Here is a 26049-nt window from a genome sequence, read left to right on the forward strand (position 1 = left end):
TAAAATCGTCTTTGCTAGAAAGAAACCCTTGAAGAAGCATCTTTTTAAGAGTGTAGAAGTTTTGAAAAATCGGTGGAGTTTCCCTTTAACATTCTAGCCCATCAGCCAATGGTAGCGCAGAAGGCGGGACTCTGTTAGCCAATCCCAGGGCAGAAGGGGCGGGCCATTCCGGAATACGGGTAGGAAAAAATAAACCGTCTCCTCCTCGGGGCGAGTGGAAGTTTTACTCTCATTTACCTCAGGGGAGAATAACGTACTCAGCTGTACTGGGGTAGAAGAACAACGCGGTTTTGGAAAGTGGCCATTTTCACTGTTCACTGCACAGATAAAAAGGAAAAAGATCTGCTTGTGGAGAGTCCAAAGGGTGAGTAGCTTTAAAGGAGCTTGTAGGCTTTGTGCTGAGTTTCTCACACAAAGCTGAAGTTGGCTGCTTATTCAAATTTCCCGTTCCACCTTAAATGGTGCAGCAGTTAAAAAGCTTTAAGGTGGAACGGAAAATTCGAAAAAGAAGCCAACTTCAGCCTCCTGTTTCTCACACGTCCTCGGTTTAAAAGTGTCTATTTTGTTATGGAAGATGTTTTATGGACATTTATCTGCCTCTGTGGTCATGTTTGCTCACCAAAGCTGTCTGGCTATTTGACTAAAGCCGTATATACAGCTAACGCCTGATGCTGCGTTGATGTGAGCTGAATAAGGACCAGGGCTGCACGATACGGACAAAATAACCGTACCGCGATTATTACTGATAAATATTCACACAATACATAACAGTATTTACAGTATGGCTGGATAATATGGCAGTATTTCACTTTATCATGATAAACTGTCATAATTTGTCTCGGTATGCTTTTCTGAGCCCATTGTTGATAGTGTCAGTACTCACAAACACTTTCCAACTGCATGTTTGATTAAGAGGAGAGCACAGTTAGTCCTGTGTAATTGGATTTAGTGCAGTATAGTGTGTGAAATGTTGAATAATAATCAATGGATTCATAGTTTTTGATGGTAATTTTTAAATGGGACTGTTTTAACTAATCAGGTGTCAGAAAAAATAAATCTAGTGACATATTGTGTATCGTGAAATATGATACTTCTACTTTACAGCGTACAATCTTAATAAAGATGGATCTTCAAGGGTTCTTTAGTAAAAGGAATGGTCCTTGTAGAACCATGAACACTCAAACCCTCTGCATGATTAAATTGTCCGTTGCATGGTGACAGTGTTCTTCAGATTGATGGAGAATAGTTGTATATGGTTCTATATAGCACCAAAAAGGTTTCCGTTACTGTTGCAAGCTTGGCATCGTACCAGCAGAAGAACTTTTTTGGTGCTATATAGAACCCTTTTGAAAAAAGTTCTGTGTAGAACCATATACAACACATTCTCCATCGATCTATAGAATGATTTCACCATGCAAAGAACTATTTAAGCATGCAGATGGTTCTTTGAGTGTTCATGTTTCTGTATAGAACCACTGTGTTTATTAAAGAACCTTTGAAGAACCATCTTATTCAAAGTGTATATTAGCCTCACAGATCAAGTGTAAAACTCAAGAGTTCCTTAGAAAAAGAAACTGTTCAATATAGAACCATGAACACTCAAAGAACCATTCGCATGATTAAATGGTTCTTTGCATGGTGAAGTTGTTCTTCAGATTGATGGAGAATGTGTTGTATAAGGTTCTATATAGCACCAAATGTGTTCTTCTATTGTTATGGTGTCAAGCTTGTAATAATAGAAGAACCTTTTTGGTGCTATGTAGAACCATATACAACACAGTCTTCATCAATCTGAAGAACAGTTTCACCATGCAGAGAAACATTTCAGCATAGAATGTTTCTATGTAGAATTATTTCCTAAAGAACTCTTGAAGAACCATCTTTTAAGTGTTTAGGCTTGTCTACCCTGTTGGTCTCTGAAGGTCAGGGTCAGGATTATCTCCATCTGAAAGTGTAAATGTTGATCTTACTGCTAAATAACACTGATGACTGGGCTCCCAGACCCAGATTAAAATCTAAGCCTGGACTAAATGGGATTTTCAACGGCTTTGCAGTTTAGTCCTAGACTAGCTTTAATCCCTGACAAGAAACCAGCCCTTTGTCTTAAGTTTCAGACATGAACAGTTTTTGGAAAAATTTTGTGTAATAAATCAGTTTTTTTAAAATGAGTCCCTGTATTAGGCTTCTCTGTCCCCTTAGCCACGCCCCCACCACAGAGACTTTGAGGTTCCTTTTACAGGAGGACATTAATTTGGTTCCTGTGTTCATAACAAACCTGCTGCAGTTACGCTGAAGTGCGTTAAATGCAGAATAAATTTTGAAGTTGGCGAATGCGAAGCCAACATCAGCTTACCTCAATAAATGATCCTTAATCAACAAATACCTTAAACTTTTGCTTGGAAATGTTTACTGAGCAGCTAATGCCGCGTCCCAAACCACACACTTCAGTACTTCACCCACTACACTAATGAGTGCACTTCTAATGGGTTATACAACATTTTACACACTTCTTATTTTGCTTGTGTGCAGTTTGGGACTTGGAAGTAATGCAGTGGGAAATCTCGGCTGTTTAAATTTTAGCTTCATTTGTTATCACTACAGGATCAAATCAAATGAAATCAAGTCAGTGCACTCAAATACACTAGTTAATACACTTTAAAAGTGAGATTTAAAGAAGTGTAAAAAAAAAAAAAAGTGTTTTACTGCCTTTGCTGGATCAGTTATGTTATGGCTTTGTTATCTCATTATAAACCATCGCAGCGCTGCTGATTGAACTTGACGTCGCCTACCAAAATGGTGGCAGCGCGATTGTGACGTCATCAGAATACTATCAATTCAGCTACAGCAGTTTTGCCCCACCCGTTCACTCTGGAGAGTGTTTCAGGCCAAACTGCTTTCTGAATGAGACGCAGTACAAGACGGCCAATCAGGACTTAGCTCCTTTACATATATTGGCCTTAAATGCATGACAACAAAAAACAGCCTGTTGAATTCTAAGGGTTAATGAGAGTTTGGAAAAGTGGTCATGTACAAATGAATTGTGTCTGTGATATGTAAATGCACACAAATCTAACGAAAGGGACATGGATGAAAAAAGTGAATCAGGAGGTTTTGGGGTCAAACCCACCCCAATCCTAAACTGTGCCTTATTTATCTTATTTATGTGCCATTAGCACATAGAGCCACTGTTTACAGCTTGAGTCCCTTATGATAAGAACACCTACACTCTTAAAATAGATGGTTCTTCAAGGGTTCTTTAGTGAAGAAAATGGTTCTATATAGAACCATGAACACTCAAAGAACCCTTTGCATGATTGAAGGGTTCTTTGCATCATGAAAGGGTTTTTCGAGTTGATGGAAATTGTGCATGAATGTGTTATAGACAGTTCTATATAGAACCTTTTTGAAAGGAATTCTGTATAGCACCCAAAACGTTTCTTTTATTGTTACAAGCTTGACACAGTAGCAATAGAAGAACCTTTCTGGGTGCTATTTAGAACCATTTTCAAAAAGGTTCTACTGTCTGTAGCACATAGAGCAACAAGGCTAATGTGGCCAACAAGTAGGGTTGGGTGATATGACGATATGATATAATCATCACGATTTATACAAGTTATACATTTTTTTTAAAGCTTACGATAAGCTTTAGAGGAGACCTAAAGATTTCTGTAAAAAAGTTTGTAATTTGTTATTCTTTTTCATTTAATAGTCACATTACAAATGGTATTTTCATTCGTGTTGTATTTAAACTCTCCAAGCATTGTAGTACTCATACTCTCATTTTATTCTTAGGTTTTGGTTGGAAATAAAAGGGTTAAAATCTTTACTCCCAGCTGGAAAATTGTCCAGTCAGTGGTCAGGACTTTAGGAGCTGGACGCTGGACTGAAGGCCTAATGCATCAGATTAATTACCAACATAATTTATAATTAGGAAGTTACAGAAGAGTAAACCAGTCATGTTTTGATTTACAATAGGAGTGCTTTGTGGGGAAAAAACATCACTCAAATCTTACTGAAAGTTCTAGATACCTTACTGACTGATTACGAGCTGTAATCTAACCAGGTTTCAGTTAGTTGTTCGGAATGTAAAACAGCGGCGGCAGAGCTCTTTACTGAAAAAGTCACTGTAAAACTGGTACAAGGTAAAATATGTGCTTATGTCTATTACAAGCTTCAAATAAAACATGGAATGCTTTTACAAGCTTCAAAAGTCCACATCTAAAGTCAGGCTGAATGTTTTTACCTTGTTAGTTCATGTCCTTGGTCAAATTAAGCTCAGTGTCATATCATCAGTCATCTTTATTGAAGTATAGTGACTTTCACCACCTCTAAATGCCTTCCGACGTTTTTTTGTGTCACTGTGTTCCGGCAGCAAGAAAAAGTATTCTAACCAGTAAACCAATAATATCTTAGCATGTTTTCCCTCCCCCCTCCCTCCACCCTGACCAATCATTGAGCGAAAACACCCGTCATCACCGTCACTCCAGACTGCACATACATGTGTGTCAGCTAGTCCAGTTGGTCAGGCTGCTGCAGACGACCTCCTGCACAAGCACTGCGCTCTGTCTTTTCAGTCTCCTCACTTGATTTACTCGCTCACTTACATGTTTGGTTTTTGGACACATTGTAAAATAATCACTTATCAGTTATTTCAGTTACTTTACGCTGGCGACTCGTGTTCATGAGCCAGACTGCTCAAATATCTAGCTGTATTTGCACTGTATTCACCTTGCATTTGGACACTTATACACCTATTTATTTTATTGATAACCCGATTGTCTTTTTTTCTCTTTAATTTGCAGCAAAAGCGTAAGAAAAGCAGAAGTGGATGGTAAAAGGCTAGCCTGCAAATGGGTGTTTTTACCAAATCTACATCTTAAAAAGTAAAAGAAAAACATTAAACATCAAGATTTCAACAAGTTACGAATCTCGTTTCAGACAATGCACATCAAATTTTTAACAAAACAGTCAATATTTATTTATTTGTTTATTTATTAAATATCTTTAGTTTTTCTACAAAACAGACAGATTCTGCTGACTGTCAGAGCATAACGGTCTAACATACTACTACTACATACTACTAAAATCCCCTAGGGGTGCTAGTAGAAATTAACATTATGGTAGGCATGGGATTTTTCTCCTTTTGAGAAGGAGAGCTGAAGGCCTAGTTTTAATAAATACAGTTCTGAGCGTAAACTTCCACTTGTTAGCTACATTAGCCTTATAGCTTCAGTGCTAAAACTATAGAAGTAAACTTCAGATTCTAAACACGTCCTGACAGATTGACTATATTTGAGGTAAGAGGGGAATTCTAGTGTGATTATATGACAGATGTGCTGCTGTATGTGTTTATTGTTAATGTGTGTGAGTGTACAGTAATGGAGTGACGGTTGAATAAATGCTGTGGGCAGATTTAGTGATTCTGGGTCTCTTAAGACAGGAATGGGGTCACCTGGTTGCACTTTTTTAAATGATTTGGGGCTCTGCTCTTGAGTACATTGAAAAAATGTTTTGACAAGTGAAATAATCTTAAATCTAGTTAATATTTCTAACTTTTAGGCAGTCATAAGAGTATTATAAGATTATTTCATTACTTCTAGACATTTATTATTCGTTTAAGTAATATAATCTTGCTATATTGACAGATAATTTAGCTTGCTTTAAGAAATATGCTATATCTGACAATGTAGTGAGATAATTAAGTGCAGAGTACAGTAGACATTAAGTAATGAATGGTCAGATTATGTGGATTATCAGTTAATTGCCTTCTTCAAACCGGTTTGCATTGAGATGATCTGAACATAATCACTACAGTTACAAATAGCAGTTATTTTTATAATGCATATATATTTTGGAACAGGTTTTTTAGCATCAACCTGTGCAGTATATCTAATTTGTATTTCCATGGGGGTCCTATGTGGCTGTCTACCTTTGCCTAGCACACAGTCCGCCCCTGGCTGTGGGACAGATGGCTGTCTTCGCTGTTTGTTAGCCACCTGGAGATTTAAACAGAGCTAAACGCCTGGCTGGACGTGGGTGGGGGCAGTTGAAGAGCTGCCAGATATGATTAGCTTTTCCTGGAGAAGAAGGAGGAGGAGGTGGCTAAGTGACCAATGCGGTGTCCAGCATAAAGAGCCCGGGGATTGCTCTCACTTTCAGCCTTTAACACGGCCAGCTTTAACTGTCCTCACCCACGACCTGTTTTGGAGTGGACACTGACCAGAGGCACTTCCCTCTCTGAGTCTTAGGTGTCTTATAATATGACATGTAAAGCTGCTTATCTGGGCAGTAAGCATTTATGTGTTAAACGCTACTATTCAAATAAATACAAATTCTGAATTAAATTATGATTGTTCTGTCTGTTTTAGTTTAACCTTTGTCAGATTTCTCATTGATTAAGTCCAGTATTTACAGCTACCGTCCAGTGCCTAGTTTATTTAGTCATTCATTAAATCAGGTGCTGCTGATGGAATTGAACAAACCCATGCGATGGCTGGAGCACAGCAAGAAGTCAGGAACCAAACCGGTGCTCTTCTAACTGTATTCTTCTAACAGATTCATAACTTTACTGAAAACAACACATTCTGACTACTGACTACTGTATTTATGTTTACCTGTAATGCTCTAATGTTATATAATGTTTTACAGGCAAAACTACACTTAGGACCCAGATAAATAGTTCTTAACAATTTGGCTGCCTCAGACTTTTGCACAGTACTGTTTATACATTGCCTTGCAAAGGTATTAAAAGTAATCAAATTCATCTGTATTACAAATGACGCTTTCATATTTTGTGCTGCATCATATTTTATTTTAGAATATTATCCCTCAAAATTAATGAATTTAAAGTGATATTGGTTTTATGTATGAAAATATTCTTTGAAAAAAATTGCTAACTGACAAATTCTCTTTCTGTAAGTATTCAACCCCTGAGCTATGCAAACTCTGAGTTTACATGGATGAAAGATATTGGCCTAACGAGGACACAACTGGCCTTTATTTGTGAATCATCAAAAAAGTTTTATGTTTTATGGATAAAAGACCCCCTAATTCACGTACCTTTGATCAAACTGTGAATCTGAAGGAAAGAATACTCATGCAAGCAGCATTTTTAAGTTTTTAATTTTTTTAAAGATTTGCTGACAAATAATTAATTTTGACTTTGAAAACTTATTTTAAGAGTGTATTGGTTTGCAATAAAAAAAAGTACTGGCTGGGAAAACCTGAAGCTGATAGCTTTTAGAAGGGTTGAATACTTAGGCAAGGCACCGTATATTAGAGATGACCTTTGCAGTAGAAATTCTCCAAAATTACATGGAAAAAAGCTTGTTACATTAACTTCCCTTAGGTAAGTCAAGAACGTTTTTTGCTTCTTCTGTAAAGTTACATTTTGGAGAGGTTATGTTCCAACGTTAACTGTATATATATATATATATATATATATATATATATATATATATATATATATATATACACACACACACACATACAGTTAATGTTCATTATTATTACATGCACAACAGCATTAGAATCAACCATACAGGTTAAACGCTTTTGTGAAAAGCTGGTATTAAAATAAATAGAGGAAACATGGCAGTAATCTGGAAGAGGGAAATGGTTTGCGATTTAAGCTAATTCACTCATATAAAATTCCACCAAATCCTTCAGTCGCTGCTCTGTCTGATAGTCATACAGCCAAAGCGCTTAATCCAGATTAATACTTGAACATCCTTTAAATAGACTGTAATCCAGAGCAGTTGCAGGTCAGGTGCCGTAACCGGGCGGTGCTGTAGAATCAGCGTGGAGAGCACTGAAGGGATTTAAAAGAGCAGGAGTTGGCCTGACTGTCCAGGTGACCAACGTGGCATTTATCAGCTTTACTGCAGCCTCAGGAGCTAAAGAGCAGGTGAAGGCAGAGAGGAAGAGGATGGAACAGAGTGTCTAATGAGTTTCAGTTTTATGGCACAAACATAATTTTTTACAACCACAACTTTACTGAACTGTGGCTTTTATTATCTTTTTTTTTCACAACTCACACATGCTACGCTAATAACTTTATTATTTCATTATTACTATTTTATTATTTTGTCTTTTATTTTGTTGTTTTTGTTGCTATTATTGCTATACTGACATGTTTTAGCCATTTATTGTGGTTATTTTCCACACGGTTACCCGAGTAAGAGGATTCTGTTATTGGCACTTTTTTGTAGTAATTGTTTTGATGTAGTTTATGTAATATTTTTTATTGTTTGTAGGGATACACTCATATGAAAATGTGTTTACATACTACAACACAATTAGAGGGGGATTCCACATATTTTTCTTAATGTCTGCATAATTCAGTGGTTACAATGTAAACAAAGTCATTCAGAATGGTTTGGTGTGAAATGGTTCATTGAAGAGAAACTTACTGATTTAGACTTCATAACAGTGGTGGTGATAGAAACCAGGGATCAGGATGTCTACAAATATACACGAATATAGCCAATGTATTTACTACTAAAAAAATATAATATGGGTAAATCTGAAGGAAAAAGTTTTTGGGGGGACTGTTTGAGAAATATTCTGTATGTTTTAGGCCAAAATCTTCTCTAAACTATCAAAAAAGAGTCTCAGACATCAGGCAGTGTATTTATAGCCATTTCATGTAATAACTTTCTGTGCTGTGGAAGCTTTTAGAGGTGGAGGTCTGGTTCCTATCAGTACCACTGTAAACAATTCTGACTCTCTAGAACAGAGCATTTCACACCAAACCTCTCTGAATGGCTTTGTTAACATTGTAATTATTGAATTGTTCTGAATATCTGAGATTTTATATTTTGTCTGAAAACTGCTTTGCTCATCCCACTGATAAACAAACTCTAAACATCCTTCCGTACTGTTACCTTTCTGATTGTGTCTTCTATATGTGTTTCAGAACATGTTCATCTTCCAGATAAAAGAGCATCGGTGGCTTCTTATCTGATCCATCCAAAGTTACCATCATCACCCATGTAGCCTCGTCCACACGCAGCACAGCCATGATAACCGCACACATGAATGGTTATGTGGAGAATTTTGAAGCATTAGACAATTCAGAGAAAGCCCACCAGCTCAGAGACATGGCCGTGGAGTGTCCCAGTGAAGCAGTTTCACCTCCTGGACTCCAGACCCGCTGCAGCAGCAAGATGGAACGGATCCAGAACTACCAGGAGGAGCTGAGGAAGAAGAGGGAGGAGGAAGGGCGCTATCGGAACCTCAACACCAAACTGAACACGTCCTCGCATAAACTTAATAAACTGTCTCAAAGCCCCAAGATGGGCATTGAAAACCCCACATTCGAGAAAGCAGAGACCCCAAAGCAGAGCACACCGGATCAGGAGGCAGCGGTTAACACTGGTGAGCTTTGGAAGCTGGTCAGTCCAGCAGATTTTGGTGAAATCATTTCTTCAAAGATGTGCATATCCCCAACCACCTCCACAACTACCCCCCACCACCACAACCATCACAACTGCTAATGTAGTCAGTCACCTAAGACGTGCTTGGTGTTTGAGGTTTGCTTCTTTAGTTTTACACTTGATCTGTAAGGCTAATGTACAATATTAAAAAGATGGTTTTTCAAGGGTTCTTTAGTTAGATTCTATTTAGAACTAAAACAGTCAAAGTACCCTTTGCATGATTAAAGGGTTTTTATATGGTGAAATGGTTTTTCAGACTGATGGAGAATGTGTTGTATATGGTTCTATTGACCCTCTTGAAAAATATTCTATATACAACCATCAACAGCACATTCTCCATCACACCTTTTTAAGTGTGTAGCTAATGGATTAGTACTAAGGCTTGGGATTTTCCTGTATTTTCCTGGTGTTTGGTCATCCATCTCAGTTCCCGTTCCTGGACACAAAATGTGAGCATTTCTTATGAAGTTTAATGTGTCTTTTCATGTAATCAGACCATTCCTATACCAATAATTCACATAGTCACTCTAGGTAGGGATAGTGAACATTAAGTACTGACCCCCAGAAATCAGGTAATTGATCATCCAGATAGATTCTGAGGTGTCAAGTCTGTTTATCATCAGTTATCATGTTGCTAACTGCATGCTTAAATCATCAAACACTTGACTCTCAGTAATCTCTTATAGACCTGATTATGTGGTTTCTGTCACTGTATGACACACTGTTATCTATAAACATGGACCAAACTTTGTTGCATAGCTAAGAATATTTAATTTTGTCTGCACATTTGTCCTTTTCTATAGACACACTACCTTCAAAAGTTTGGAATCAATTTTTAAAATTTTGGAATCAACAAAATTAATTTGGTTGTATATAATGACTGTAATATGTGAGTCCTGTACAACTTCACAGGTTCAGATGATTAGTAGGACTCTAGCTGAAAATCATTGATAAGTAATAATTAAATTAATATTCAGATTATTCATGTTTCAAAAGCGGAGATCAAGCCTCAAAACACAACAATACTGTAGAAGGATGATTACCACATATTGTTTATCATATGATTCAATTCTTGTTAACTGCATTATTGTGGTACTAAGTAAAACATTTAAAATAACATTTTGGTGAATAGTTTGTAATATTTAAATACACATAGTATTCATTCTTATTGTATAGAAAATAACAAAAATTGTTAATATAGTAAGCTGTTCCAAACTTTTATTGTAGTGTATAGTTTATTGTCTTGGCTGATCATCTACTTTTGGGGTAAAAGGAACCCCCAGAAAAAAATTTGCATGTTAAAAACTGATTTAAATAATACCAACTATAGATACATTACATAGTGAATTCACAGTGTCTGTGAAAATGTGAAAATGAAGTTTAGTTCCTTCTCTTTCTCACAGTATATTAGGCAGTCTAAAGACAGTGCCTTTATAGCACCATTAGAGAGAGTTTTACTGCTTTAAATGGGTTTTAACAATGACCCCAGTCTGATTTGTTGGATGAGCTGGTCAAATGATGGGAAGTTAAAGACGACACACAGGATCTGAGCTGAAAGAGGGTCAGAAGTTCAGTGTAATTATTGTCTATATGTCCTCATCCCTGTTATCCTTCATTTCTTCCATCCACTTTCTCTCTCTCCCTCTCTTTCCCTTTTCCAGAATAGGGTGAGTCCGTCCATCCTGGTGTAGATATGGCTTTTCTTTGCTGTGTCATCCATTTAATTAGACATAATTCATATTGGGCTGCCTCCCTTGTTGTGCATGACTTGATAAACATTTGTCTTTAAGGAGATATGACATCTTTGCAAACCTAGATGGTCTGCACTGGAGACTGGAGTCTCTCAAACCGTGTGAAGTTGTTGTCTAGTAGGTGTAATCTTTAATAGACTTGCTTATGTGGTTTCTGGCACTGTATGGCGTACTGTTATCTATAAACGTACAAAAAATTCAGGCTTCAGCATGGCTGCTACTCCTTTTTTGAGCTACACTGTATATACACTGTACACTCCTCCTTATCATTGAGTTCAAGTGTTTCAGCCACACACACTGGTAGCAGGTGTAAAAAATCAAGCACATAGCCATGTAATCTCCATAGACAAACACTGGCAGTAGAATAAAAGTAAGCGTGGCACTATCATAGGTTGCCACCTTTGCCACAAGTCAGTTTGTGAAATTTCTGTCCTGCTAGATCTGCCCCAGTCAACTATACGTGCTATTATTGTTAAATGGAAGCATGAAGAGGTAGGCATGGCCGAGAAGCTGCACACAAGCCTAAGATCGCTATGCGTAATGCCAAGCATCAGTAGGAGTGGTGTAAAGCACACCGCCAATGGACTCTGGAGCAGTGGAAACAAGCAATTTGATAGATGAAGCTGGGTTTGGCGGACGCCAGTAGAACACTACCTATCAGAATGCACAGTGTCAACAGTAAAGTTTGGAAGAGGGGGAATAATGGTTCCGGTGAAGGTTAATGTTAATGCATACAAAGACATTTTAGACAATTATTTGCTTCCAAGACCCTTTTCTGTCCCAGCATGACTGAGCCACTGTGCACAAAGCGAGCTCCATTAGAACATGGTTTGATGAGTTTGATGTGGAGGAACTCCAGACCTCAGCCCCACTGAACATCTTTTGGGATGTCCTGGAATATCAATTGTGAGCCAGGCCCTCTTGTCCAACATCAGTGTCTGACCTCACATATGCTCTTTTGACTGTATTGGCACACATTCCCACAGACACACTCCAAAATCTTGTGGAAAAGCTTCTCAGAAGAGTGGAGGCAGTTGTAAAGGAGAAAGGTGGCAACTCCATATTAATGGCCAAGTGTGATGGTCATAATGTTGGCCAAACAGTGTGTATGGTGTACTTCTGTCTATTTTTATAGATGCTCTGGACATATGTCTTGGCTGATTGGCTAGATTTTGAGTAAGGGTTTAAAGGTGCTTTAAAGATGTAACATTCAAGAAGTTTGCAACAGTAAGTTAAAAAGCTCTGTTGTTTTCTCTTTCTCTCTCTCTCTCTCTCTCTCAGAGTTGGACGACCTGCTCCAGTCTCTACAGCATGTGCGGTACAGTCTGAGTGATGCTGAGAGTCAGGCGGATGTGCAGGTGGTAATGGAGCTTCTGCAGCAGAGTGAATTCCAGCAGGCGTTCAGCATGCACAGCACTGTGGCACTCGGTGTCAGAGCCATCAACCCACCGTATCCCATCACTGCCCGCGCTCAGCACCTCTGCTATGAGGTACAGCTTCTATACACCTACAACCAAGACAAATAAAGGACAGTCAGTGGGTGACATTCAGGGCTTTCTAGGATTAATTATTTCTAGAAACAGAAAAACACATGTCTGTAATTTTAAGTTCATTTTTATTTAATATAACAGTCCTGCTTGTTGTATTTAAACTCTGCAAGAACTGTAGTTATATTCATATTTTATTGTTGCATTTTGGTTGGAAACCAAAAGGTTATCACCTTGAAATACTCAACGAAAAATTAAACAATCAGGATTATTTTCTCTATGGTGTCTAGGTAGATACAGCCAAGCGAGCTGTCTCATTGGTTAGGGCTTCAGGAGCTGAACTGAAGGCCTTACACATTAGATTAACTACCAACATAATAAAGGAGTGATCAACTAATCCCATTTTGATTTACAGTAGGTGAGATAAATTGTGAAGAAAAAGTCCAGGCCTTCTGGAAGTTCTGGACAGGTCACTGACTGTGAATACATGCTGTAGTCTAACCAGATTTTAGTCAGTTGTTAGAAATGGAAAACCGCTGCAGCAGCTCTATACTGGTCACTGTCAAACTACTACAAGGTCAAATACATGTTAATGTTTGCCACAGGCTTTAAATAAAACATAGCTGTCTTTTACAGCTTCAAATGTCTGAGCTTTAATCCAGAACAGCCAAAAAATGTTCATGTGCACCAGTGTTAGCTTAGTACTAACATCCTATTAAAAACCTCCCGGTGCACGAGCAGAAATCAGTATCATCCTAGAGGGGTTTTTATTGCTTTTGACAGAATTTGTTTTTTTACGGACTTTTGGGGGCCGAATTTTTAAGCCCTTGCTCTAACACTGAAAACAGTTTTTAGATATTCTAAAAATTTATCAGCACAATTAATACACAGTCAGTGTAATCACTGTCTTACAGTCAGTTTACTGGATGAACGACAATATATAATCTGGTGTTTTGCACAGCCCTTCCAGCTTCGTCTTTGCCCTTAATCTAAATTGTAGAAAAAAAAAAACATTATAATGTGAGAAATAAAGATATGTTTAGGTACTTTATCAAGGCTGTCAAGCCAGGTACCTTTTTCAAAACCAAAAATAATGGCTGACAAAGCTGTTTATAAGCTATAGTAGTAACACTACTTTAAACTGCTTAACATTTTAAATAATAACATTTGATTTGCTGGGCCCACTACTCCATCTGTTACACATGACTGCTAATACAACTTGATCACTTGTTTTTTTTTACCACACCACAGCTCACAGCCAGACAAAGCAATTAGTCACAAATTATTGTATTCAAACTTCTCAAAACTTCTCAAAAAACTGTGACATTAGCTCACTGATGCTAACCGTGCTGAGGGTGAGGGCTTTCTGCTTAAATAATCTGCTCCTCCCCTTTCTGCCATAAGTAACGTGTAACGCACATCTGAGCGATGAGTCGAAGTGGGTGAGGGCAAGTTAAAAAGAGCATTGAAACAAGGCCTTTGGTCAGACTTGCTGTTGCCAGCTGGAGTGTCCTTTTCAGTAATGTAAGTATGTGAAGTAAGTCTTTACATTTTGACTTGATGTGCAGACTTGCCATTCCCAGTACAGACATTCTGAAGGCTACATTTGAACTCTTGCTTGCTTGTAGGACACGGTGTTACAGTCTGCAACTGTCTGCAGGTACAGGTGGATGTGGTTACTGAATATGATCCTAGTTCTAGTTTGCCCCAGCTTGTCCAGGTCAGAACTGCTGAAGTGACCACTGTGAGCTGGTTTGTGATTTGGTGGCTGACTGATTTAGCAGCCTGAAGGCACGTGCAAATCTGTTTAACTGGGGCTGTGCTCAGCCTTTAGAACTACCCACTCTTAATAATCCTCACAGCCTCACTTTAAGCAAAACAGGGCAAGACTTGTGAGGTTTTATAAAGTTTCTCTTTATAGCCTTTCTTACTGTTTTTGTTGTTGTTGTTGTTGTTGTTGTTTCTGAGTGCTAAGGTAGACGGTGATATTAGATGAGGTTTCTTTCAGCAGACAGAAGGGCATTTGATTCTTAGGTGTTCTCGGTCTGATGTGCTAGATTTGGAAAACACCTCGACGTCAGTGCACCATCTGGTGTTGATTAGGAAGCCAATGCTTCTGTGATCTTGCAAGTTGATGCATGAGCTCTGCTTGTACAGTAAGGTGGGAGGAGGTATTATATGATGTGGTTGGTTCATATTTTTTTGTCCCACCTGCTGGTGCTCAGTGACATAATCAAAAATCAGAAGACATTTTAGAGGCGTGGCAGAAGGCATTACATTTTGACGGAAGTTTGCAGGGAACAGGAATTTTGTTTTTTAAACGATAAGCTATGATGAATCATATTCGACATGACCAGAGACACAAATTAACTAGGTAAAAAGTCTATTTTGATTTCAGATTGACTTTAAAAGCACATGCTTTAATGAAGTTACATCTTAACAGAATACTTTACATAACCAGGATACCAAAAAAAAGGTAACTGTATTCCGTTACAGTTACAGAACAAAAAGACTGTAATCAAATTACAATTGGGTCATTCTCCATTTGGAGTGGGAATTCAGGTGGATACCTTTTTAAAAAATATTTTTTTTTCATCCCAAAATTAAATCTTATTGTCCATTTAACATCTCCTATTATCATGTATGCAAAAAGGAAAGCTTCATTCCAAACATATTTTACATTTTTTTGGAGCCATTAAAGCACATACCACCAGTGACGCATAGAAGTTATGTGCTGCCTGATAAACAAAATTATTAATAAATTAATAAAATATAGTGAGTAAGGACAGACGGCGAGTCCTTGAGATGCTTCCTCTCTGATGAGCCTCGAGTTTAATTAGGCTGAAAATACTGTGTTAAAATGTAATATAAGAGTCCTGATAACACCAGTGACCAAAATCTGTAACAAATAAATTGTTAAAATAAAATACATATTTTTAAAGTGTAGTATAACATTAATGATATAAAAAAGTAAACATAAATCTGTTTTATATTAAAAATGGTTACTGTGACGAGCTGTATATGCAGAGCGAATATGAGCCAATCAGAGAAATCGTAATGGAAAAGTATTATTTAATCTTAGGTCGACTGTGTAAATGTACATACTGACTTTTGGAGCTGTGCCTAATATTTTTAAGCATTTTTTAAGCTCTGCTACCTTTGTGACATGATTTCCTGCTCCAAATGGAGAATGACCCAGGTAAATAACAAAAATAGGGTGATTACTAGCAGAACTATATTGAAACTACTTTTATCATAGTTATTTTTTCGCCTGTGTTTCGGGTCTCAGAGCTAAATTGTGTGCTAAATGCAGACTGAGGGTTTATCGCTCACCGTGGTGTGGCGGGTGAAGGGATGCAGCGCACTGTAGCTCTGCTAAAGGGATAGATTTACCTCACACACAATCTAATGACAAACAGCATGTTTAATATGGTATCGATGTTAACTTATAGCTGATAGATCCATGTTGGACTAAATATAGCATATTTATGCAGTAAATTGTACTTTTTGTCCACAGTTTCTTTCCCTGCTGTTACGACTGCCAGTCATGGTCTGTGTACTTGTTAAAACGGTGTAAGTTAGACATTTAAATTCGAGTTTGGATGAGAAGCTGTCATTCCTGTGAGTGCAGTTTTAAGGATTGGTCATGTCACAGGACAATGGGAATGTAAGGCTCCAGTATTTCATTTTAATATTCTAAACACAGACTAACTAAACCAGAGGTCGGTAACCCAAATGTTAAGAAGAGCCATTTTGTCCTTTCAATAATAATCAAACCACCTTTTACCTTTTACAGTCTTGGCTGTAAATATGTCTCAGTGTGTGCTAATATCCTTGTATTGGCTAAAAAAATATTATATAAATGAAAGCTTGCTTTGCTCTGCTTTAAGCTTTAGCTCAGCTAAAGCCGCTTTTCTCACATCTCCAGCAGGAAACTTTTCCGCAAAAGTAGAATAGTTTCTTGTAAAATGTCCCTCAATGTTCGGTTTTTCCGAGACTGAAGTCAGGTTCTCGTTTGCCAGCTTCTTGTGTTGAATTTTCCTGTTGCAATTTAAATGGTTGCCTGAGGTGCCAGAATGTAACTGCTACACCATTTAAGGTGGAACGGGAACAAGAAGCTTCAGCTTTGAGACTTTTTAGTGTTTGACAGTTTCTTGTTTGCAGATTAAACATATCAGGAAACCAGCTGGAGTGATTATAAACACAAATAAGTCCATTCGTCTGCAAATTATCAATGGTTGTCGTAAATCTTTCTCTTTGCCAATTTGTTAGCTGCTTGCTAGGCGAGATTGTTGTCTCTGTTGCTATAGTGACAGCATTCTGTGCGCCAAACTTCAGGGTTAAAGGGTAATTTAAGCATTTATTGTTAAAACTGTTTTAGAATGATCAGCAGAGCTTTATTTTACTGCAAAGGTTTAGATTAGATTTTTTTTTTACCTAAAAATCTAAATCTGCTGTGGAGCCACAACAGGGCAGTAAAAGACCCGCATGTTGCTGACCACTGAGCTAAACTAACCCGTATTGTTTCTGTGCATTTCTTTTGTTTGGAAGTTGTCCTGCATTAGTTGTTCCTCTACAGCTTGATTTTGTTTCTTCAGTGGTACACTGCACTAGCTGCACTGGCTCCTGACACTATAGTTAGCTATTTTGCTATGTCAGCAAAACACTTAATAATTTCCTGCCGACCTGAGTGAGGTCTGTTAGAGTTCAGAAAACTTTGTGGAACATTGTGGAGTCTCCAGGCCTGTAAGAGAACCAGTGATTCATGGCTTTTAAGTGAAAACAGACAACTTGTCATTGTTGCCCCTTTATGCCTCTCATCTCTCCTGTAGTTATATCACCTGAAATAGAGCGTGGCCATGAGTGACATCTTTTACAAAGTACATACCATTCTACTTCAGAATGGTAAGACTTTTTTAAATGTAGTTAAATTGCTTTCAAACACAGGCTCAAGTGTTCAGCCACAGACCTGTCTTAGCACCAGAAGACAATTCCAAAGATGACAAAGACGTAGGAGAGATAGCAGGAAATACAGAGACCTGCGACTCAATAATATTCTTAAAATAGCTTCTTTCACCAGCCAGTCAGCCCACAAATCTGCAAAGTACGTTATTTCCTGTGTTTATGGTTCAGGTGTTTGTTTGTAGTTCACCTGATAGACAGGTGACCGCAGTCTAATCACCAATAACAAAAGTGGACATCAATTAATTACAAATACATTACGACAATGGCTGCTTCATAAATCGTGTTTTTAACACTATGGTGATATGAGTTTCTGCGATAAACACATTGTTAAGGGTCGTGATGATAAAACTGTTCGAATTACCTCATTTGCAGTACCAAAGTGGGGTAATTAGGATGAGGAAAGCAACATTAGGGGCCCAACAGGTACCTCCCTGTGCTGGGCTTGAATCCGGCTTTCCCACATACGGAACTTTACCAGCTAAATCGCCAGTACTAGCCTTTAAAAATGCTTAATATGTGATTACTATTCTTACTTGCGGTGCTGTGTGTAACATGCAGAGACTGTATGGAAGCTATAACAGCTACTGTCACAACAAACCTGCATCATCATAGGGAGCTTTTTAAGTAATTAAAGGTGTAATTATTAGTTTTTGTAGGCTTACATTGAAATAAAAAATATATATATATCAGGAAAAGCTGGCTGTTTTTAGACTCAATGGAATTGACTCACATTTCACAGCTACAAATTTTCCACAAGGTGTTCAGTGCTTAACAGTGAGGTAATTACCTGAAGCATGCTGATCAGCTGGCTGTGGCTGTAATCTTCCTCTGGCTGCAGCCTGGGGACAGTAGTGATGCCACAAGAAGACCAGAAAAATAATCTCACATGGCTTATGTGTGTGTTTGTCTTGCTATACTTGTGAGGATCAAATGTTCTCAGTGACAGGACAACATGACACTTTTGCTCAAGTAAGGACGTGCTGGCTGTTGTTTTCTCCACAAATTGCATCTTTTGGGGAAAAATCTAAAAGAGCAGAAAAATTGCCTTTTTGGATACTGAGATTAAGGTTAGGGTTATGTTTTGGTATAGATGTAGTTTTATTTGACTACAGTAATACAAAAATCAATAGAAACCTATGGAAGTCCTCACAAACATAGCAAGACAAAATGCTAAATTTCTGTGCAACATCAGTGCTGCCACCTAAGAAGATGACCCACAGCACTACATTCATTTCAGTCATTTTTTTTCCCCTTGTTTTGTCTTGTTTTTTTTTTTCCCTTCTCTGCGGTTAACCACATATCTGTTTATGAACTGTGCAATAAAACAAAAAGAGAAAAAACGAATCTGATTTTAATTATCCAAGGATTATGGGCTAAACTGTATTACACTGGATTTTAAGTATCACAGTCTCATACAGCTGTGTACCCCCAAAACTGTGGAAAAAACATATTTCATAAGGGTAAACCTAATGGACTGACATGTCTTCATTGATTTTTGTGGCCACATTGCCAGGATTCAAACTCACAATTTCACTATTGAACTGTATAACAGCAGTACAGACTGGACCAGAGAGTCTGTTTGGGGGAAAAAAAAACTATCATGATAAAGATAACAAACACATTAAAATGTATCTTCACCTAACATTTAGCATGAGAATAACATAATACAAAAATCCTTTTTATGAAGAGGACTAATGAAAATGAAAGCTTATTAACTGAAACAAAACTGCAAAATATTCTAAAATTATTTTGAATAATATATTCGATTCATGTGACTGGGGTAACACAGTAGTGGAATATAGACCTTTTCTGGCCAAAAACTGAGTGCAAACATATTTGAATATTATTTAAGAAATATTGTAAGTGATTATAAAAACTTCTGACGTTCTAGCATCGATAGCCTGATTCATCATGTCCATAAATGCATTTTCATATTATTGAACATTTGGTTAGACACCGAAGCCCCTTCAAGACCCTGCAAGTTGTGAGTGACATTACTTTCCAAGATATTTCTGAATCATAAATTCTGCATTAGGAATGGTTCTCTCGTGAGAATCTCAATGTAAACTACTGCAGTGCTGGATTTAGTCTAATCCAGGTCTTAGAACATGGCCTTAAATGTTTAACTAATCCAGTGGTCTAACTGGATATAATTAACACAACTGCAAGACTCAAGTAGCTCAGTTCAGTTTAGTTGATATAGTTCCAGAACATGTATAGCAGGCTTTTCAGAAATGTGGGTACAGCCCCCAAATGGGTACCAATACAGTGTCTCCCTAGGAATGAGAGGTAGAACCGCTGAGAGGAACCATGACTCAGAAATGAGAAACTCACTAAGAGCATGAGGAAGAACTGCTGAAAGGCACCAAGACTCAAAAAGGAGAAACTCTCTAAGAACATGAGGAAGAACCACTGAGAATAACCAAGACTCAGACTTGAGAAACTCTAAAAACGCAAGAAAGAACTGCTGAGGGGAGCTGAAGACTGAAGATGTAAAACTAAAAATATGAAGAAGTTTTTTTTAGCAGTATAACCTTGTGTTCTCTATTAGATCCAGTGTTTATAAGTCAGTTCTCACGAATAAAATAACCACAGGGTCGTGATGTGGCAGAATTCACTGCATTCTTGTTCCCTAACAGACTGACTCTTTGAGCACATCTGGACATAGTTGCAGAACTCATGACAGCTAAAACTTGGTGGAGACTCTCAGCATTACTGGATGTCTGCATGTATATAACCCCACTGACTTGCTGCTCTCTGAATAGGGCTGACTTGTCCAAGCCAAAATGCCTTTCATTCATGTGTGTGATGTGTTTCAGGTGCAGAATGTCTTACAGTTCACCAAGCAGAAGGAGGGGATTGAGCTCAAAGCCCTGCTGACCAACCCACACGTTCAGGTACGCACTTCGCTTGCAAGTTTTTAGTGAACACAGTCATCCTGCGTGTAGTTTACCATCTGCATGAGGTGCATACAGCTGGGATTTTGCTGATAAAAGCATGACATCGGTACACACAGAGAACTGTGTTCTCTGGAAGGATGGAGCTCCATCCAATACCTCTGGGAAGAGTTGGAGTGTCCAGAATTAAACATCCAGCATCAGTACCTGACCTTCACTCTTCCAAATGAACACAGTCTTGTCCTCCTTTTTTCAAAGTTGAAGGTGCTCTTGTTCAAAAGTTTGTAGACACCTGCTCTTCCAGCATTTCTTCTAAAATGAAGGGTATTATTAGTGAGTTTGTCCGTCTGCTGCAGTTACTTTTTTGGGAAGGCTTTATGCTAGATGTTGGAACGTTGCTGTGAGGATTTGATTGAGCATTAGTGAGGTCAAGTACTGATGTTCGATGGTCAGTTCTGGACACTTCAACTCATCCCAGAGGTGTTGGATGGAGCTTCATCACTCCAGAGAACACAGTTCTACTGATTCACAGCCCAGTGGTGGGGCACAGTGACCTTAGGCTCATGTGTAGCTGCTCAAGAGCCTCCCATTTTGTTGTTTATTGCCTTTATTTGGATATCGTACACCCTTAAAAATGGTTCTTCAAGAGTTCTTTAGTAAAGGGAATTGTTCTGCTTAAAACCACAAGTTCTTTATATGAAATGCTTCTTTGCTTGGTGAACCTTTTGAAAAATGGTTCTATACAGCACAAAAAAGGTTCTTCTACTGTTACAATGCCAAGCTTGGGTTGTTTAGTAAAGACACTTATTCTGTGTAGAACCACCAGCTCCATATAGAGCCATTTTAAATGCTTAAATAGTTCTTCTAATTCTAATTAATGGAGAATGTGTTGTATATGGTTCTATATAGAACCTGTTTGAAAAAGGTTTGGTATAGCACCAAAAACTGTTCTTCTGTTGTTACGATGTCAAGCTAACAATAGCAGGACCCTTTTTGGCGCTACGGATAACCATATACAACACATTCTCTATCAAACTAAAGAACAATTTCACCATGCAAAGAACAATTTAAGCATGAAATGGTTCTATATAGAACTTGTTCTATAGAGAACCATTCCCTTTACCAAAAAACACATGAAGAACCATCTTTTTAAAGAATGTACCAGCTTTGTGAACGCATGTGTCAACAATGGGTGCAGGTTAAAGTAGATGAACTGAGAGAACGGCAACTTTTGGACATTTAGTGTAGATCTTTCTAGATAGATAGATAGATATAGATAGATAGATAGATAGATAGAACTTTATTGATCTTGAAGGCAAATTGTTACAGTAGCAAGACATATAATTGCACATAGATTTACATTTATTAGGCAGAAATAAAAATAGAAATAAAAACAGATATAAATTAGGCTGAAATGAAAAAACAGACATAAGTTAGAGTAAAGTATGAGAGTAGGAATAAAAATATATCTATTTGCATATTTACGCAGCATATAAGACAGATTTGTTGTACTTACATGAGAGCAGGTATTGAGGTAGTTACAGCACAATGAGTATAAACATAACTAGGAGTAACAGTGTTTACAGTGTAAAGTGCTCAGTGACAGTGTCATTACAGTAGGAAGTATGTTGCACAATATGTATTAAGAAGAGAGATGATACAGTGATGTGGTTCAGCACAGGTCAGGCAGCAGGAGTTCAGTACCGTCTCTGCAGTAACAAGACTCGTAGTAGAGCCTTATTGCAGTGATCTTTCTAGGAAACAGAACAGAACTGGCGATCTGTTGAATTAAAACCAGTTACGCTGACTTCACACAGCGTGTGTTCCTGCACGTATTGTCAGGTATAAGACATCACCATGAACCCAGTGCCAAACTGTCGCGTCGGTGGGAAATTGGCTTAGCGAGCCTGAGTCTGAGAACCTCCTACAGATCAGGCTGAGGTGAACAGGAACTGTCATTGTTTCACCAAGTTGTCTAATCCAGTCTTCCTGGGAGCCAATCCAAGTGTCAGGAGGAATGTAAACATTTACAAGAGAATGACTGAGGTGTTGTTAATTGGACATTCCTTGAACATTCTCTTAATTGTAGTTGGAGACTTGAAAAAGTCATTTTTATATTTCTAATGTTGTACACTGCTAGCACTCTGCTGGCTACATGGCTTAAATGGCAGAGGCCCCATTTCACCAAGAGACAGTAGAAAGTTCTAGGCCAAAATAAAAACAGGAACTATTTCTATATCTGTCCTAAACATGCTCACATGCAACAGTGGTTCTGCAGTGGTTTGTATAGTGCGATTTTTCCGGTTTAAAGACAAGGATTTTTTTTGTCATCTTGAAGGTGAGAGGATTGTTTGAAAACCTACAGCTGCTTTGGGGAGGATTTTTGAGGGCAAGCTTTTCTAAAACTTTTTTTTCATTAGCTAGAAGGAACCCTGATAGCTAATGTTGCCGCTGCGAAGCCAAACATGTTATTGCAGCCATATAACTGTTGTAACTGTCTTCAAATCATCATTATAATAGAGAGAATGGATAACACAAACAATAGAATTGACATGTCAGATAAGGAGGAAGCTAAAAAGTAAATTTAGCATGGTACCTGACTATCTAGATATTTTACCTCAGTTCGACTTCTTTTCTCTGGCTGAATGGGTGAAAAACACGTCTCTGGCATCCATTTAATGCTAAATAATGAAAGAATCATTGTTTTCTTTTTTGTTCTGTGACTGTGGTACGAGTTACATTAACGGATTTGTATTTATTAGCATATAAATCCGTGGCTATGCTAGCAGTACAACTGGGGGACACCGCAGGGATTCCCAATGGTTGTATGATAAATCTGTATAATGTATGCTGGATATTGTAGTGAGAGAATATGAATGAATAATGATAATATAAAATTGCAAATTTTGTCAAACCGTTGAGGCCTAGGAACACAGTACTGCATAACATAACAAATATCACAAACTTTAAAATATAGATGGACTGAAACTGCTAACAATGCATAGAATACATAAAAGATAACAGTGAACAAACCACAATCCTTTGAAGTGCTGCAGTGCTTCCTTTTAACCCTTGAAAGTGCTCTTTAACTCTAGTTTCATTATCTGTCCATGATCTTTTCTGACATTTTGAGAGCTTTTGTCACCAGTGACCTGTGAACAGGCTGATCGGTGCAGGGGTCACTCAGTGTCCAGCTGTCTACCAACGCTTACCTGCTGGATTACTGGCAAATGTCTGGACAGCATTGGCAAAGTGGGGCTAATGTGCCCTAAGCACCTCCAGCAGGAATGATGGTATTAAGAGACCAAAGCCCAGCCTGGTGGTGTCCAGATTGGCTTAGTAGGAGAAGTGTAAAGGTGAAGATGGGGATTTCACTGATAAGACAAAAGATTTCATTAGTGATATTTATGATTACACTATTTGCAGTTAGCTGGCTTTCCATCCAGGTAATTAAATGCGCGTTTTGACGTATCAATTAAGAAACACGTGAAGGAATTGTCAGATGTTGAATAGAATGCATGAGTTTGTACACTCGCTTGATATATTTTTTCTGATAAAAAAGAAATGTGATAAATTGTGATGGAAACACATTTACTGAATAAATGATATAAATCGCTACTGTCAGAACAAAATCACAACTTTACAGGAGAAGGAAAAAGCACACTTTACTTTTAATGTAAGTCAATGTAACCAGACTTTTTGCCAAGTCATTTTGGCCCATTTCTGTATGTCCATTTATCATGAAATTTATACACAACGTAAAGGGCCACAGGCATTTTTAAATGATGTCAAAAACTGAAAAACGACAGAAATGGAGATAGGAGGGTTTGTTCCAACAATAGCCAAATGTAAATAGAATTAAGTTTCTGTTTTTGTTCACGTTAGCTACAAAATATTACTGAAGGCAGCAGGATGGCAAAACCTTTATCACAGGGGTGCACAACTTTGGTCTTGGAGGGCCAGTGTCCAGCACATTTTGGTGAGTTACCCACTCAATTACACCTGATTTAAACTTGTAGGTTTATTGGCAGGTTTAGTGGGTGTGTCTGGGTAGGGAAACCTCTGAACTGTGCTGGACACTGGCCCTCCAGGACCGGAGTTTCCATTCTGTCTTTACGATATAAAATACAAAATTGAGCAAAACGGCAATGAGAAGCTGCATGATCTTAAACATTTCTCTGTAAAATTACTCCGTATTTCTTCATATTAAAAATAAGTGTTTTTATGTGTGTAACTGTAAGGAATTTTGTTCTGTTGTACAGAGCTGATGGATAAGTCGTAAAACCTTTATTGTAGTAAACACCACATAAAGGCATGAATTACCCACGTTTTTTTAAAGTGTTTGAAAATGTCAGCTTTAAATCCTTTTTTATTTTGAAAGGCAAACCGTTCAAGCTATTTTACGTTACATTAAAATACACAACCAGACACTTTATTAAGAACACCTTTAAATCTGCTCGGTCATTCACTTATCCAATGAGCTGCACCATGTTTCAGTAGCACAGCGCATAAAGACGCAGCGCAAGAGTTTCAGTGAATGTTCACATCAAACATCAGAATGGGGAAAAACGTTATTATAGTGACTTTGACCATAGTATGATTGTTGGTGGTTTGAGTAGTCTCTAGTGGGCAGAACATCCAGTGGGCAGCAGTTCTGTGGGCAGAAACACCTTGTTGATGAAAGAGGTCAGTCTAGAATGGCTAGACTCTTCCCAAGTCAAGCTGACAGGAAGACTACAGTAACTAACCACCCTTTGTAAACAGTGGTGATCAGAGGAGCATCTCTAAACACACAAAACCTCAAACCTTGAAGTGGATGGGCTAGAACAGCAGAAGACAACATTCTGTTTTTGTCAGCTGCAGTGGGCACAGGCTCAGCCAAACTAGACAGCTGAAAACCTGAAAAAACTTCACCTGGTCTGATGAATCCCAATTTCTGCCATGACATGCAGATGGTTGGGTCAGAATTATGTTCCGTGGACATCCTTTTCTTGACAGCTGCCAAAATGCAAAGAGAATTTTGCAAAATATTACAAAAAGTGTGACCTAAACATTGGCTCTATCGTCAGGAGACAGTTGGTCTCACTCTATCTGGGTGGGTAGGATGGCCACCCGTCTCACCCCCATCATTCAGCCCGATTCTAGCCAGCGCGGGCATGTGTCAGCTGATGTAACAGGACTGGCAGTTGGCGTTCTCCTCCAAGCACGTTTGGCCGTCCAAAGACGTTGCGAAAGTGGCAGTTCGAAAACATATGGTGGCGCTTCTCAGGTCTTGGAGGAAGGCTGTACTAGTTTTCACCCTCCTAGTTCTGGTGGTATCATGTGGCTGGGGGAGTCCTAACTAGTGGGTGGAATTGAATATTTCTAAAATGGGGAAAAATCCAAAAAACAACCTGGCCCCCCCTTTAAGATAGGGCCTTTTTCTGGTAAAATAACCTTTTTGATGATGCTTTTGTCAGCACAGCAATGATTTTTTGATAAAATTCACCAACTATAGTATATCTTTTTACCT

The 26049-nt window shown here is 38.2% G+C and overlaps 1 protein-coding gene across 1 annotated transcript in view; it reads left to right on the forward strand.

Annotated features, from left to right (window-relative positions):
- Positions 1-222: 222 nt before the first annotated feature.
- The window catches only part of mpp5b (membrane protein, palmitoylated 5b (MAGUK p55 subfamily member 5)), a 44639-nt gene continuing 18812 nt past the window's right edge, over positions 223-26049 (forward strand). The window contains exons 1-4 of the mRNA XM_036582199.1: positions 223-364; positions 8918-9378; positions 12470-12678; positions 20460-20537. Of these exons, the coding sequence (XP_036438092.1) occupies positions 9021-9378; positions 12470-12678; positions 20460-20537 (645 nt within the window). The 5' untranslated portion in view covers positions 223-364; positions 8918-9020. The remainder of the gene's footprint in view (positions 365-8917; positions 9379-12469; positions 12679-20459; positions 20538-26049) is intronic.

This window comes from Colossoma macropomum, unplaced genomic scaffold (genome assembly GCF_904425465.1).
Source record: "Colossoma macropomum unplaced genomic scaffold, Colossoma_macropomum, whole genome shotgun sequence".
In the NCBI taxonomy this organism is placed as follows: domain Eukaryota; kingdom Metazoa; phylum Chordata; class Actinopteri; order Characiformes; family Serrasalmidae; genus Colossoma; species Colossoma macropomum.